Source organism: Pterocles gutturalis, unplaced genomic scaffold (assembly GCF_000699245.1).
Source record: "Pterocles gutturalis isolate BGI_N339 unplaced genomic scaffold, ASM69924v1 scaffold42420, whole genome shotgun sequence".
Classification (NCBI taxonomy): Eukaryota; Metazoa; Chordata; class Aves; order Pterocliformes; family Pteroclidae; genus Pterocles; species Pterocles gutturalis.
Genome location: NW_010147398.1, coordinates 24086 through 39203, shown reverse-complemented (window position 1 = coordinate 39203; position 15118 = coordinate 24086). Strand labels below are relative to the sequence as shown.

The following is a 15118-nucleotide window of genomic DNA, read 5'->3' as shown; positions in this document are numbered from 1 at the left end:
TATATATATTTTTATATATATATATATATTTTCTTTTCCAGTTCTTGAAGTGGTTACAACTACTTTAGTCTACAAGGCATCCTAAGGGCACTTCCTGGCTCTAGCAACAAAGTCCGTCATCTTGTGGAGAGAAGTAAAGGGAATATCATTGAGGGAGAAGAACAGAACAGTTTCCTATCTTGTATAATATCATGTAGCAGGTCGACACCTCTGAAAGCTATCATTGTTGTTTCTGAGCCCAGATATTTTCTCCCTATGTTCCAGGAGGTCAAATGTTCACCTTGTTCAATTGCTGTGTACAGAGGTACCACTATGCGATTTTCCTTTTTTGGTGGATAAGTAGTTGCTTCTGAATAGTTTGGACTGTATGCTATCCTATGCATCACTTTTTGTTGGTTTGATTAAAGGGAGATTAAAAGAGTTTTGCTTTTTTCTTCATGTCGTTGCGTCTCCAGAGAGGTAACTTGTCAAACTCCTGTATCGTCATGCCAAATACGTCTTGAAAAACTTCAGGTGCTAAGTGACGCTTTAAAAAAAAATAAAAACAAAAAAAGGAGGAAAAAAAAAAAAGCAGAAAAGGCAATGGTCAGTGAAAGCCAAAGAGACACAATAAGAGACAGGAGTGCCTTAAGGATTTAATGTCATGTGTAAGAGCCATTGCAAATTGCAGGAAATAATAACGCTTTGGCAATACACATATCCAAGTCCTCACGAACTCAGGTGCTCAATGAATCAATAAAATTTTGCAATATGTTAAGTCAGAAATTTACAAAGGAAGTCAGGAGAACTATTTCAGTTGCTGAATAAGAAAAAGACAGAAAAATAATTTGTCTGAAGTCACCCAACAAGCAGTGATACACCACAGAACAAAACTAGCTCCTGTATGCCCCTGTCCCAGGCTTTAGCTAGCCAGCTCTGCTTACATATGGAAGTTCAGACAGACACTGGGTTTCAGGAGAGCCTGGTAGAAGGGCTGCACGTTGACATGCTATATTTGAAATTCTGACTAACTGTCCAACACATTTCTCTACTGCCACTGAAACATTTCTTGGTGCTGTCTCCTGCACAAGTTACTTCTTGTTCAGCTGCTTTAAAAGTGCCATGGATAAAGAAAGTGTTTCCCTGTGGCACTAATGTAACACAACGCTGAATTCTGATTAGTGATCAGATCTAGTGTAAAAATGTAGATAAATGGTTACTTACCCAATTTTTTGTGGCCCATTACATGCATCTCCACAGAAAATTAACTAACTACAAATGACTTAAACATCTCCAGCCTTCCACTGAGCTGCTTAAGACTTTCTAATCCACAAAGCTGTAAACAATTTTCATTTGCTGGCAGATTTAAATCCTCATATTTTGGAGATCAGCCAGTTTAACTAACTCACAGGACTCATGGATGAGTTAAAGTTAGTTAGACTTTTGATCCTCAAGGATAGCTGACACTGGATCTGAGCTAAGAAATGATCCAAGATAAAACAAAATATTTCTCCATTGCAGTATGGATCCTGTGACTACAAAACACTTCACCAGTTCTGGGCTTTTTACCAATTTACAAGGATATAGTTAACTGCTTGAAAACATAAGGGGGTTGTGAGAAGTTCAGTCCAGGAACAAGGAGACAGATGTAGGACTCCTGGCCCAGCACCACTGATGGAGAAGTGGCTGCTTCCTCTGCCTGACTCCTCCCCTTCTCTGCTTGGTGCTGAGGAATCTTCGCAGTCAAACAAGGACCCACACTCCAGTGTCTGAGCTTTCAAGTGCACAACAACATTTTAAGAGCATTTAGGAACTTGCTTCTCTTACCTCAAGCCTGGTTCTGTCTACATCTTTTAGTATTTTATTTCGCCCTCTGTTGGTCACCATGAGCATTTCATATGGAAAAATCTGTTAACAATGTATAAAAGGGGGAAAGAGAGATGTATTTACATTCTAAAGCAAAAAGAACACAATGTGTCTCATTTTCATAACCACCCAAACATTTGGTTTCTTTTTCAAAGGAAATCACAGCAGTTTGTCCCCTAAAGTTCCATGAAAGACAGGCCCTATAGCGACAAAGTAAGAACTTGTTTAGTATTGAACTGCCTCATATTGTAAGGCCACTGTCTACTTGCCAACCCCACTGATTTTTACGGTGCATATAACACAGCTGACTTTGGTCAGACAGTCCTCTCCAGTCAATATACTTTCTCAGCCAGTAACGTATAAACTTAAGAGTTTATTAAGGTAAATCTATTTGGTGCTCATTAGTCTAACTGATGGTTGCCAAAGTGTGCACAGCTCTAAGGAAACAGACACTTAGTGGATGTTTAAAAATGGACCACATGAAAATACATCAGAAAAAGCAGCAACTCTGAACAAGCAAAATATTGATTAGTGCGGGCCCCTACATTCATCAAAATTCATCACATGACTTTATTTGCCTTTTTGGATAGTTAACAAATTCAAACAACTGCCCACTGTGCTTGCTGGCTGTGCAATACATCCGTGGATTAAAGGAGATGCTTTTGTAGACATATTTGTCTTATATACCTTCATCTACTTCAGAAGAGCATGTGTCCAGCACATCTCCCTTTAACATTTCCTTTGCTTTCTCTTTACATTGCAAAGAATGTCCAGAACTTATACAAACCAGTTAATGGCCAATAATCAATTCCTGAATGCATAATTTTACTTCTGTTTTTCATGTCCTTTGTTTGAAGCAAAATGTTTTCTGTTAGTGGGTCTCAAATCAGTTTAATCCAACAGAAATAATGCCGCTTAGAAAGGATTTCAGAAAACCATGTGCCTTAAAATATGTTTCTGGAATAATCTCTGGCAAAGAAAACTGTTCTAGGATTTCTTCCTTGGGCAGACACTTCCATAAATGCCTGGGATGACTCCAGAGAGATCATGTTCCATCTGACAGAGCCTCTCTACAGCTCTTCTCAGGGCATGTCTCTACAGAGTAGGAAAACAGCACTCCCAGTGAGGTCCTCACCCAACTCCTATTGAAGTCAATGAAGTTCTTCTGCAGACTTCAGTGGCAATTAGCTCAGCTTTTACTGTTCTTTATGGGTATTGTTTTACTTGCCCACTGGGAACAAGAGTGAGACCATCAAAACTTTCCTGAAGAGACATCTGAGCTATTATCAAATGCTATTAATTCAATTATTATAACACCAGAAGAAATTCAATCTAATCAACTTTTGCGCAACACTAGGCAATTAAGTTCATTCCATTGTCAACAATTATCCCCATAAACTTTTCAGAAATATAATAAATAAGATTCAGGCATCAATGAACACACCACTGAGTTTATTGTAGGTAATAATAATTTAAATAATGTATGCTTACATACCGATTGTAAGATATGATTCCTTAGGAGATTCTGACATTGTCACAATTGTACAATTAAGTCTATACTTTGAATTACATTGTTTATGTTTGATACTGGAAACAGCTACCGTATACAGCAATATAGGAAACTAAAATGTAATGTTTCATATTTAAACAAGCAGAGTTTAACTCAGGATCTATGGTCATAAGTACATTTTATATTTAGATATTCACAACAAGGCATGTCTCAATCTGGGGTGGCAGGATGCACAAATTCTGTCCTTTCTGGAGAACCACTTGGTAAGATTTGGTCATTCTTAAGTTTACTAATTTTCACTTTTCACATGTTTTATGCTGACTTTGGGTTGGCTTCTTTTACTTTATCATGTTTAAGTTACTGTTGGACCATTGACATGAATAAAAATACTGCCAGTTCCTACAAGCTGAGGGTCTGGCATCACCTTTATAAACATCAACAGAACTTGACCTATTATGTCGTGAAAATTCCCATAAATTTTATCATTGATTATACTGACAGAATTTGTCACCCAAAGTAACATTCCAAATCACTGGGTGCATCAACAGCAGTGGTGGTGGCTGTAAGAATTTCTATTGCACTGAAAAAGAAATTATTTGGAATAAAAAGTAGTATCTCAGGAGCTGGGGATGTCTCCAAGGTCTTATTTATACAATATAGAAAACCATTTGTTAATATACATTGTATTGGGATCAGCTTATAAAGCTAGGGTTATTGCCTTGTACAGTTTGTCTGGAGGTGACTTGGAAGCACAAGTAGTAATTTGGTTTGCAAAACAAGCTCCTCACTTAACTGCAGAAATGCTGATCTTTGTAACTGGCAAAATCATGATTTCTTGGAAGGTTCACCAGCAACAGAGGAAGTTATAAGATTTAAAACACAGCTGAATTCCCCCTATATATTATGTCCATTTTTGATCTGATATCTCTAGACATAGCTGCAAAAGCATTTTAATTTATACCTTAAATTATATTCAGCTTATGTTGCCTCTTTTTCCAATGAAACTCATGAAGAATTTCTTATATAGGGAATTCAACATTATTGAAAGGTGTCAGGCTAACAGTGCTGAGAGCTAAAGAACAGATCCAGACAGACAGGTAGGTATCTAACTTACAAATTGAAACAAAGATCCATGTATTTCATTAATTTTTAAATTAAGACAGCTTCAGTGTGTGTTGTGAGCCACAATATTCTGCATCAGTTCCAACTTTACAGATCTGAGACTTTCCTATCGAGTTTGGCCTGCTATTTCGGCTAGTGGAAGCTTGACAGAGAACTAGCTATTGAGTATCTTTAGTATTTTCATTTTCTCTCTAGAAAAGTCTCCTTAACCCAAGAAGCACACCTGGGCTGCCCTCAGCCTGCCTGAGTACTAACACCTGTAACAGTCAAAGACCAGAACAAAGGGAGAGGTTTGGCACATAAGGAGCAGCAACTGAGGTGAGGTAAAGAAAAACAAGGGAACTAAGATATTTCCCAGATTTTATCTGCATTTCACAGTTAAATCTTCACTGTCTTGAAGGAAAGTGAATAACATCTGCACTTGCCTTTGGCTCCAACATGTTAGGCATAGATACTCCTCTGTCCATTCTCATTCCAGGGACATGACCATCCGGAAGGGACTGCATCAGATACAGGTATACATCAGACACAGAGGTTACACACACAGAGGGTAAAGGCACTCAAAGTAGCGGTGAAAACAAAGGTGAATTTTCCCTGAGATTTCCTTCAAGTCTTATTTAGTCTTATGCCATAGATCATTGCTATGGCTAGTGTTTATCACTTCTCTGAGGCACACAGAGGGATACTTCCATCCTCTCTGCCACCACAGCGTCCTGTCTCTGCTAAGACTGGTGGTAGCTCCTCACTGAGCCAACCAACATCGCCTCCTAGGTGGACTTGGGGACCCCAAGAGAGAGTGGTGGGCCCTTTCCCACCCCAGTGACTAAGTAGGGTTCTTCTCTAGACAAATACGCAGTAGCATTAATTCAGATCCCACCCAACAGCATACAAAGCACTCTTATAACTCTGGGCTTTTCTTTCTGTCACTTATTGTATCAGCTCAGGGATTTTTTTTTTTTTTTTTTTTTTTGTCTCCACAATGGGAAATTTTTACTATGAACACAAACAGGGGTTGGGTAAAAACATCCTGTTCTGACACAGGCACTGCTTCTAACAAAACAACATTTTGAGTACAATACATGGACAACTCCTCTCTCCTCCCATAATCTTATTCTCTTTCCAATCATCATGATTTTGATACACGATTAACAAAATTATCCAAGTAATTAAACTGTTTCTTAAATTGACATTTCATATTTTCATTGTGCTGAGGAGCCAGACAGATGCAAACCATTCTGGAAAAACCCTGCAGACAGGATTTGGAGTAAAATGGTTTATATTTGCAAGCACACCTCTTCCTGGCTCATCTGTGATGGCAATATTGTAGAAAACTATTGATCAGCCATCTTGTCTGGATTGAAAACTCCAGGGTAAAAAAAATGAGGAGTTCAAGGCTCCTGGTCTGGGAGAAAATTGCCTCCAGAAGAGATTTTTCTAGATGTCTCTGGAGTTAGTACTAGAGGCTGGAAATAAATCCACCCTCAGCTGTCCAGAGAGGACTATTACAGATAACTCACTTATCAACAGACAGTGGATTTTACAGAGGAAGCCACAGAACTGGTGTGAGCTGTCTCAGCCCAGCTATGGGGAGGTAACAAGGAGGAATCTGAGGCTGTGCCTGTTTTTGGTTGATAAGAATCTACATTAGTGATTATGCTTAAACATGCAGGAAAATCAAAGCTATTGTCTTAAGAAACCCTTCCCTGTAGCAGAAATTCAAACTTCAACAAGAAAGTAGAAGCTTTCAGTTCTGTTGTCAGTTGATTGATGAAAACCCGTACTCTACCTGGAAATCTGAAAAGCAAAAGAGAACTCTCATCAGCTTTAGAATGTGGAAGAACAGGAATCAGTCACCATCTATCAGATAATCCTTGTGTCTTCTGGTCTACCTGATCTTTTCAAAATCCCACCCCATTCTCTAAGGCCAGCAACCTTCCTACTTTTGAACTTCGTTTGTAAAGTGTCAAACACTCCAAACATTGCAGCCCTGTTCATTTCAAGCAGGCTTCTCATTCTGGAAAATCAAGTCACTTTGGAAATATTAACAGACACAAAGCCACAATCAAGTGAATAAATAGACAACTAAAATTCAAATGTGCATAGCAGGATTCACCTCACCTAACCTCCGCCATCAGGTAACTGTCTAGATTCCTCCATAGTCTATAAACAGACACAAGCACCAACAGAAGATGCCAGATTGTAGGGCATTTAAGATAGTTGGGATCAGTCTCACTTTGGAGATAACCAGCCAATCTCTCTCTCAGCTCAAACCATTTCTAAACAGTAACTCACAAAGGTTCATAAATTTCATAAATATTGTCCATTTTCATTAGGCAATGACTGATATCACATCTATCTCCAAGTCATCATGAAAATCATGAGCAACAATGGGGATTAGAAGGCATTATACTCCTTTCTTCACTGTGGCACATTCTTTCAGACTGTGCAGTGGGTGGTAATTTTCAGAGAAAGACAACACCACAAGAGGACTCAGTACATATTCCTGATAATAGGCATGTTTCCTGCTTTCCATTTGCACCAATGCTAAAGCGGTCCCTTGGCATAAACAAGGATTGGCTTCACATAGCAGATTTAGCAAAATAAACCCGAAATTTTAATGCATATTTGCAGAATTTGAGTTAATTGTTGAGTTTACCAGAGGAAGCTAAAACGTACTGAGGAAACACAAAGCAACCACATCTACAGCCTTAAAATAAGCGTCATGTATAAAGGCTCCTCAGCCTTACCTCTAACACCACCACTCACATCCCCATAACTGTTGTACTGACCAAAATCTGTAGACACCGGCTGTAAAAGGAAAAGAGGGACATGCACATAAATTCACAGTTCATGACTTCACAAGTGGGTTGGTATATGGGGAGTAACGAATTGCTTTAAGCCTTTTTTCCCCCTCTATTTTCACAAGCTTTCTTGCATTGCTTTCTTGCCTTTTAACAAGGTAGTTTATGGGAAGGGAAATTAGGTTTTGTCTTATTTCGTATGGTCTTATAAGAAAGCTTGACCAAACTGAAAATCCAATACAGTTAATACAGAAATAAATACCATGGATAATTACAACCATCTTTTGCTTCTCTAAATCGCCACTGCCTTACCCTGTGTAGTCCATTTTTTCCATAGCCAGGGAGAGAAGAGGTTTTGGAAGCTGAAGCATGTGCTGTTGAATGAGGAAGGGAAAAATCTTTTACTGGAAAAACGCCACGTAAACTCAAAAACAAGAACATTTGAGGAATCCACTAGCATAAAAAACACAGTTAGAAGTGCTAAGCTTACACATAACCACCTGAGATACAGAGTCTTTAAGAAACTAACATCTCAGCCCCAGACTCATCACGACCTTCCATACATTCTGTACGGTACACGCAGCTTTATCATGCCATGGTGGTAAGTCATCAAGAAGTGGTCTCCATTGAGCTGAAAGTAATGGTCAGGGATCAGACAGCAGAGCAAAATAACTTTTTAGCCCTTAGTTTCAGGGAGACCACTTGATATGTGTATACATGATGTTCATTATTCACTGTTCATTATTAGTTTTATTGCCTATGTGAATTACCTGGAGAATCGTAACGACTGGCAGAAAGGGCTGACCTATCACGACTCTCCTTTTCCATCTCTTCTTTCAATATCAATTGTCCCAGACCAGAGTTGAGCTATAAATGGCAATTAAAAAAAAAAAATCAATAAAATAAGCTGATTGAGGTATTATTGCTAGACACTAGTAGACATTACAGAAAACAAAGGGATACTTTTTGGATGGCTTTCAGAAACAGCATGAAGACAAGCTTATAACCACCTTTAAGAGCTGCTCCTCCTGCAGCTGCCGGCGTCTCTGTAGCTCTTCATCATCTTCCTCTCTTCCACTTGATCTGCGTCTCATGTCAGCTCCTGCTTCCATAAAACCACAGTACAGAGAAAGCTTTGTATATCAGTTCAACCGCAGCCTCAAGATTTCAATGCTAGTTCAAAGTACTGGGCAGTTTGATTTACTGAATAAACAAAGCAGCATTTTCTTGCAGACTCAAAAGACTTTTTCAAAACTCAGTCTCAATAAAACTCACTCAGATAGCCTGCTCTATGGCTATCAGGCTTCTTATAAAATTAACAAGAAGGTAAACTCCATATGAGTTCCAAACCAACCAACAGTCCTGGATACAAAAGCCATGAATCGAAGTAATAGAAAAAAGGAGCTCAGATTGCTAGATCTGGAAACATGGTGTTTAACAGCAGCAGAGACTGAACTGAGAGACAAAATTTCCATCAAAAGCTCCACCTCAGACATACAGCATAGTTATCACAAGCACCGTCAGGAGAGTTTCAGGTATTTAGATGTTATCACAGTGACGATAATGCTTGTCAGGTTGCAATCCTATATAAAGAACATTTTCAAAAATTTGCTCCTGCATATGCAGCCCCTTCAATTGGTCACTGAGCTCCCCCATCCTGTGCTTCCTCTCCCAGAATTTCTATCAAAATCCTATTGTGATGAAAACCCTACATTTCTTCACAGAAACCTGAAACAGGCAACACCTTCAGTGTTTCAGACATGATTTCTTAAATGAACCAGGCTAGATAGCTTATTTTAGCTATTTTTTATCCATAGGGGTCAATAAAAATTAACAGAGGAAAAAAAATACAAACCAAAAAAAACCTAAAATGATGATGCACATGATTTAAAGAAAAAAAAAATAAGATACCCGTAGTGATACAACACAGAAGAAAAATACAAAGTCTGTAGAAACATTAGCTCTGAAAATCAGGACTTTTTTAGTCTTTTAATTGTTCCACTTCAGTCATTGCTTCCTGTTAGTCATGTGGTTGGAAGCAATCATATTTTCTGTGGAATATTTGCTATTAGCTTAGGACTAAAAGATTAAATAGACAATAACTGAAAGAAGTCAGGCTTGTGTGATACACCACATTTTTTAAGCTACTGCATAGAAGCTCACATGATGACAGAGATATTAACCCACGGAAAAATTAATTCCAAAATCCTTTAGCAAAAGCTCTCCTACTCAGCAGTATTCAATAGTTTTAAATTCATGGACACCTGGAGGTGTCACCAGAAGAACTACACTTCGTGGTGAACACCTGCAGCGGACACATTATTCACTACTGACTTTTACAGCTCCAGTATTAATCAACTTTGCTTACCAGTACCTTTTAAGCCACATTGCTTGTTTTTTGTTTTTGGTTTTTTTTTGCATACCTATGGCTGCAAGGGAGGGAGGACCTGGCCAGTGGTCCGTCTCAATCTTTGGTATCTCGTTGGGTGCTGGTGCATGAGCTGCTGGGAACTTGGAGGACTTGATGATATCCTCGGAGGACTTGCTCTGTGCTGCCAAAGCAGCTGCATCTAGATGGCAATCAGGGTACTTAGCTGTGTAATAATCCATATCAATATAAAGGTCTTCCTTATTTTGTCAAAATTTTATACTTTGCACGAAGTTAATTTTCAAAAGCAAACATTTTCATGTTTTGCTTTTCTGAGTGCAATTTGAAGCAGAGTAATATCTTTCTCTTGCCAATAGATTGGAATCAAGCCTTCCTCCCCTTCCTCATTCCCACCCAGAAAACAATCCCAAATCAGCTTTGGATTTTACTAGGGTTGCACAGTGTTAGAATGATTAGGCAAGAGTAAGAAAATTCAATCTAACGTTATTTGTCAATATTTCATAAGGACAGCTGAATATTAACAAAGATGCAACCAGATTTATGTATGATCTGTCCTCCCTCTAGGGCAAGAAAACACATAGTTCAGAGGAACAGCATGAATTTTAACTCTACTGATGCTAATTATTTCTTATGTTTCTGGGAAAAGCTGTAAAACAAACAAAAAGAAATCTGAAATAAATGTTTATTTAACCAATGGATTTTTTCTGCTGCATGCCCTTGCTTATTAGCATGCAATAGTAATAAAAGCAGATGTGAATTTATTAATAAATACTAAACTTCATTCAGATCAAATTGTCAGAGAAAGGCACTTGAAATGACCCTCACCAATAAAACATCTCAGCAGTAGGGCAGCTACTTAAGATTCTAGTCTCTTAAAAGCATGTAAGGATATGCATTATGGCCTTCACTTCTTGATATTAAAAGAAAATTCCAACAGTATTCAGCTTACATTTAAACTAGCCTTAACTACCTCTTATCTGCAAACTGTTAGCTCAGATCACCTTCTCTTATATGAAGCTATCATACCAGAAATAAGAATTCTGGACTTTTTCTTAATTTTCTCTCTCTCTCTTTTTTTTTTTTTTTTTTTTTTTTTTTTTAACAGAAAGACATCTGTTAATGAAGTGAAGGACTGGGTTGCTCATCCAACACATTCAGCATAGTTTAAGAACATCAGTATAAGATACTGGGAATTCAGAGCATTTTATGGATTGGGAAACTCTAAGCATAATTGCAGGTATGGAGGAAGCTGGTCAGAGTTTACAAAAGCATGACTTCAAACAGTACTTACGTGTTAAAATTGGTGATGTCAGTGGTTAAACACTCATGTTAATGGAAGGTGAGGAGATATATTAAAACCATAAAAATAAACAAAAATAATGTTAAGACTTCTTCCAAAATGAGCAAATGGTTTGAAACTTAAAAAAGAAAGAGGAAAAAACCCTGAAGTAAAACCACCAGCAGTGTTACTTGCGATGCTCACTCCTGACTCCAGAATGGACTTCCCAGGCTTTCCTAATCATCTCAGCTCAGTGGCTCTCAGCAACCTGTTCATCTAAACCCTATGAGTATTGCTAATTTGCTATTTAACACTAAATACATTTCACTGGTTAAAGGGTCTGCAAAAGGAAGCAAACTCAAAGTCTTTAAAAAGCGGAGTTATCCGTCTTTCACCACATTACACAAAAATCATCTCCTATTCAAAGTTTTCTGTTCACAGTAGAAGGGAAGAGTGAACACACTCTTACAACTGGAACCATGCTCTGAGGCACTAAAGACCAGCAAGGCAGTGGGCTTCTGCCATCATTGGTATTTCAGACTTGCTATAACAACGTCTACACCAAAAAGATTAGAGCACTAACACTGCTGTCCAGCTCAGAATCCAAACACACGGAAAATGAAGTACAGCAAACTGCCTATAGCACAGGGCTTGAGAATAAAATTTGGCGACAGTGATAAGTCACCTATATTATCTTCAATTAGTAAAGATTCTTATTGAAAGTCACAGGTGCATTTGGAATTCCAGTCCGATAATAACATCTCAATTTTTGCTGTTGAATTAAATTATTGTACTTTGTCTTTTTAAAATAAGGATATTCCATGAAGTCTCTGTCAGAGAACAGTCTGTTGTTAATCCATTTTAACATGATCAGTACTTGTATTCTGAAAACATAAACTTAAAGAAGTGAAATATAGGAAGGCATCATAATGCTAAAGAGACAGCAAAATCCCAGTTTGTGGCAATTTTGCCATTAATATCAATGTAGCCAAGATTTAAAGCATATGATTCAAATGAAACAACATGCTTTAAAACATAATCACTCAGCAGGACATGCAGTAACAGCTGTTTCAAGCTTGTACTACTAATATTTAATGCTTACTACGCAAACGCTGAATGCTTTTCACTAGTTTGGATGCTTTATAATTCAGTTGACACTCCAGTTCTAAAATAAAAAGGGAAAGATCATTTACCATGTTGTTTGTAGATTGGCGGTTTTCTGTAAATGTTGACACCTTGATCTGTGAAATTGAGAAACAGAAAAATGGGAATATGAAAACTACTCCAGTTGTAGATAAAGGTAACTCCCACACTGTAACAATAAACAGACCAAATCAAGGACACAGCACAAGAAAAAGCCAGAAAGCTATTTCTAGTATTATACAAAATCAGATTATTTAAAGAAAACAAAACATAAGAACAAGTGAAAAGTCAAAGACACGTGTGGTATGAAGTCCTTTGAAGGTGATTCTGTAACGTGGATGCATCCAAGTCATGAAACATTCATTTTAAACATTCAGAAGATTATCAGCGGAATAAAAGTTAGAGAGGAAATGCAAACAAGCAAGACATTTCAGTGGTTAAGATGCAAGCCATTTGAGGAAAGTTACCCCAAATAACTTTGTGGAAATTTTGTGGAAAATTGCGCTTCAGTCATAACAGCTCAATTTTCTTTCCAACTGACTGGCTGGACTGAGCGGAGGAGAACGCAGTGAGCCTACAATTAACTTCAAAATCCAGAGAACAAAATAGCTGCCTCACACGCCACTTGGAACAGTCAACAACAGCTATGCTTCAGTGAGTCAAAGGGATGCTTTATGCAGTGTTAACTGATATACTAATTCTCAAACCACAAGGATAGATTTTATTTCTTTTTTCTAACTTTTTTTAATGCAAGGCCCACCACATTGCACATTATCAATGCAAATCAGAATACAAACACTTCCTGGAACTCTAATGCAGTGAATCTACAGCATGTCTAAAATATATCCTGTTTTTACAAATAATGATCTAAGACAGGAACCAGTTTGTTCTAAACTACCTCCCCACCCAAGGCAACACTTTACATATTTGGTACAGCTACACATACAGGAGTTAATCCAAAATCAGTGCAACAGTGCAAAACCTGTCAAAATCTTACCAGAAGAGCAAAATAAGCTACTGGGAGCTAGAAAATTTATGCATAAACCCATTTTGCTGCTTCATACTGCCTGAAAATTTTTCAGTTACCTTAGAATGAAAGATCAAAAAGCATTTTAGAAATACATGCTGGGTATGGCGATCCAGTTAAAGCAGACAACTTTGCCTTTGGCATTAAGGAAAGCTAACCCTAAAAATCTACTGAAACAGAGGCAAATCTTACTGTGCAGAACCCACATCCTTGACTAAACAGGCAAATTAATTGCACACAAGGGCACTGAGGTATTTCATTCTTGTTAGTGATCTGTTACGGCTACTTGACCAGTAAATAGGTATAAACATTACAAGGGCAGTCATGCAGTACTTTTGCGCACATCTATACCAGAAAGCTATAGGGAGGACAGGAACACAGCTCCTTCTGTGGCTGCCCTGTGCCAGCTGAAGATAGCTCTCCCACCACGCAAGGGATTATTACTCAGAGCTATTGATGCAAGTGTACTTCAGCTTACGCAAGTCAAAGTGAGCTGTGTTAGCTTAAGCGGTTTAAACAGCCTACCTTAGCCAAGCCAGGTCACACTGACTGAAAGGGAAGTTCCCACAGTTTATCTGCCAGATCTGAGGAACAGAGGAAGAGCAGTAACCTCTGGCAGGCAGACCTGAAGGATGACTGTATATGAGGCTTTCAGCTAGCACTGATGGGACATGCAACCCTAGGGACATGCATCCTCATCCCATCAAAATCCAAGACAAATGATCTTCTCAGAGGCTGGAAGAACTGTGCAGCTCACTTCAAAACAGAAACTGGCCTCTATAGAGAGGATATCCTAAGGCACACATATCCTTGTGGATCTGCAGGTCTCTCTAAGGACACCAAGCCACTGCATAAAACAAGAAACATCCTCACCTGCTTTAAAAAATGGGAATACGGAACTAGAACTGTTGGGTTCAAGACTGAAACAAGCCAAAAGAGTCTGAATGAACAACACACATAATAGACCCCTGGTCAGCTCTCTTCTGCATACTGCTGTGAATCACAACCAACTCCTCCAAAGTTAGCAGAGTTATGACAGCTGGTGCAACTGGGAGAAAAATCAAGCCCTACATAGCTCACAGGCCATCAACACTGAAAACCAAGGCATTCTAAACAGTGACACAGGTAAAACCCCCCCATTTCTTAATGCACTACACCTCTCAGCAAGCCAGGAGCAGGCAGTTCCAAACCCTGTGTGTGCACCCCATGGTAAACAGTGTGAAACAATGGAGACAAGACAAAAGTTACAAAGGCTACATTCTACACTGTGACAGGACACCGAGACACATACAGTGCCAGCTCCTACCTGGAACATGGAAATGTTTAGGGGCCTGAGCGTAAGTTGGAGTGAGAGGGCGGCTGTCGGGCCGATAAGGGACAGGGGAGTTCCGACCGCTGGACGGCTCATTGCCTCCAATGAAAGAATGGAGAAAACAAAATGAGAAGAGGGAGAGCGATTAAAAAAAAAAACAAAAAACAAAAAAACAAAACACAAAAAAACAAGCCCAATCAAACCCAAACAAAATCGGTGGAATCAAAACCTCCAGGGAGAAACACAGTTGAACCAAAAATATAATTACAAACAATAATGAGAACTGGTAGCCCTGGTGACTGTTTTTTTTCCTGATATTCCTGCAGAGACAAAAATTCATGTTCAAGCTGGAGTTGAGGTTTGAGCAGCTCAGACTCATTTTGATGGCATGCAGGCAGGAGTTGTGTGCTTGCAGCTGGTGATTAGATGGGCAGTGTGGAAAAGAAGAATGGAAGGTCACTTGGCAATGATTTAGTACAGAGATTGATATTTGGACTTAAAAGTTGCAGGCACAGAGCACAGTAGTTGATATGCAAGCCCAAAATGAAACCGACTCCCAAGCAGATAGAAGCAGATGCTGGCAGTTACTACAGTTCCCTAAACCAAAAGCATACAGAAGCTAGAGAAGAAAAATAGCTGTTACGTCACTTGACCCGTATCAAAAGACATAACTGTTCTATACACACTCTT

The 15118-nt window shown here is 38.7% G+C and overlaps 1 protein-coding gene across 1 annotated transcript in view; it reads right to left on the bottom strand.

The window, feature by feature from the left end:
* The window catches only part of ABLIM1 (actin binding LIM protein 1), a 37845-nt gene continuing 22727 nt past the window's right edge, over positions 1-15118 (bottom strand). Inside the window, exons 6-16 of the mRNA XM_010086035.1 lie at positions 14423-14527; positions 12140-12187; positions 9702-9842; positions 8289-8380; positions 8049-8145; positions 7591-7652; positions 7225-7285; positions 6264-6271; positions 4903-4977; positions 1807-1887; positions 1-526 (exon numbers count right to left, since the gene is read on the bottom strand). Of these exons, the coding sequence (XP_010084337.1) occupies positions 413-526; positions 1807-1887; positions 4903-4977; positions 6264-6271; positions 7225-7285; positions 7591-7652; positions 8049-8145; positions 8289-8380; positions 9702-9842; positions 12140-12187; positions 14423-14527 (884 nt within the window). The 3' untranslated portion in view covers positions 1-412. The remainder of the gene's footprint in view (positions 527-1806; positions 1888-4902; positions 4978-6263; positions 6272-7224; positions 7286-7590; positions 7653-8048; positions 8146-8288; positions 8381-9701; positions 9843-12139; positions 12188-14422; positions 14528-15118) is intronic.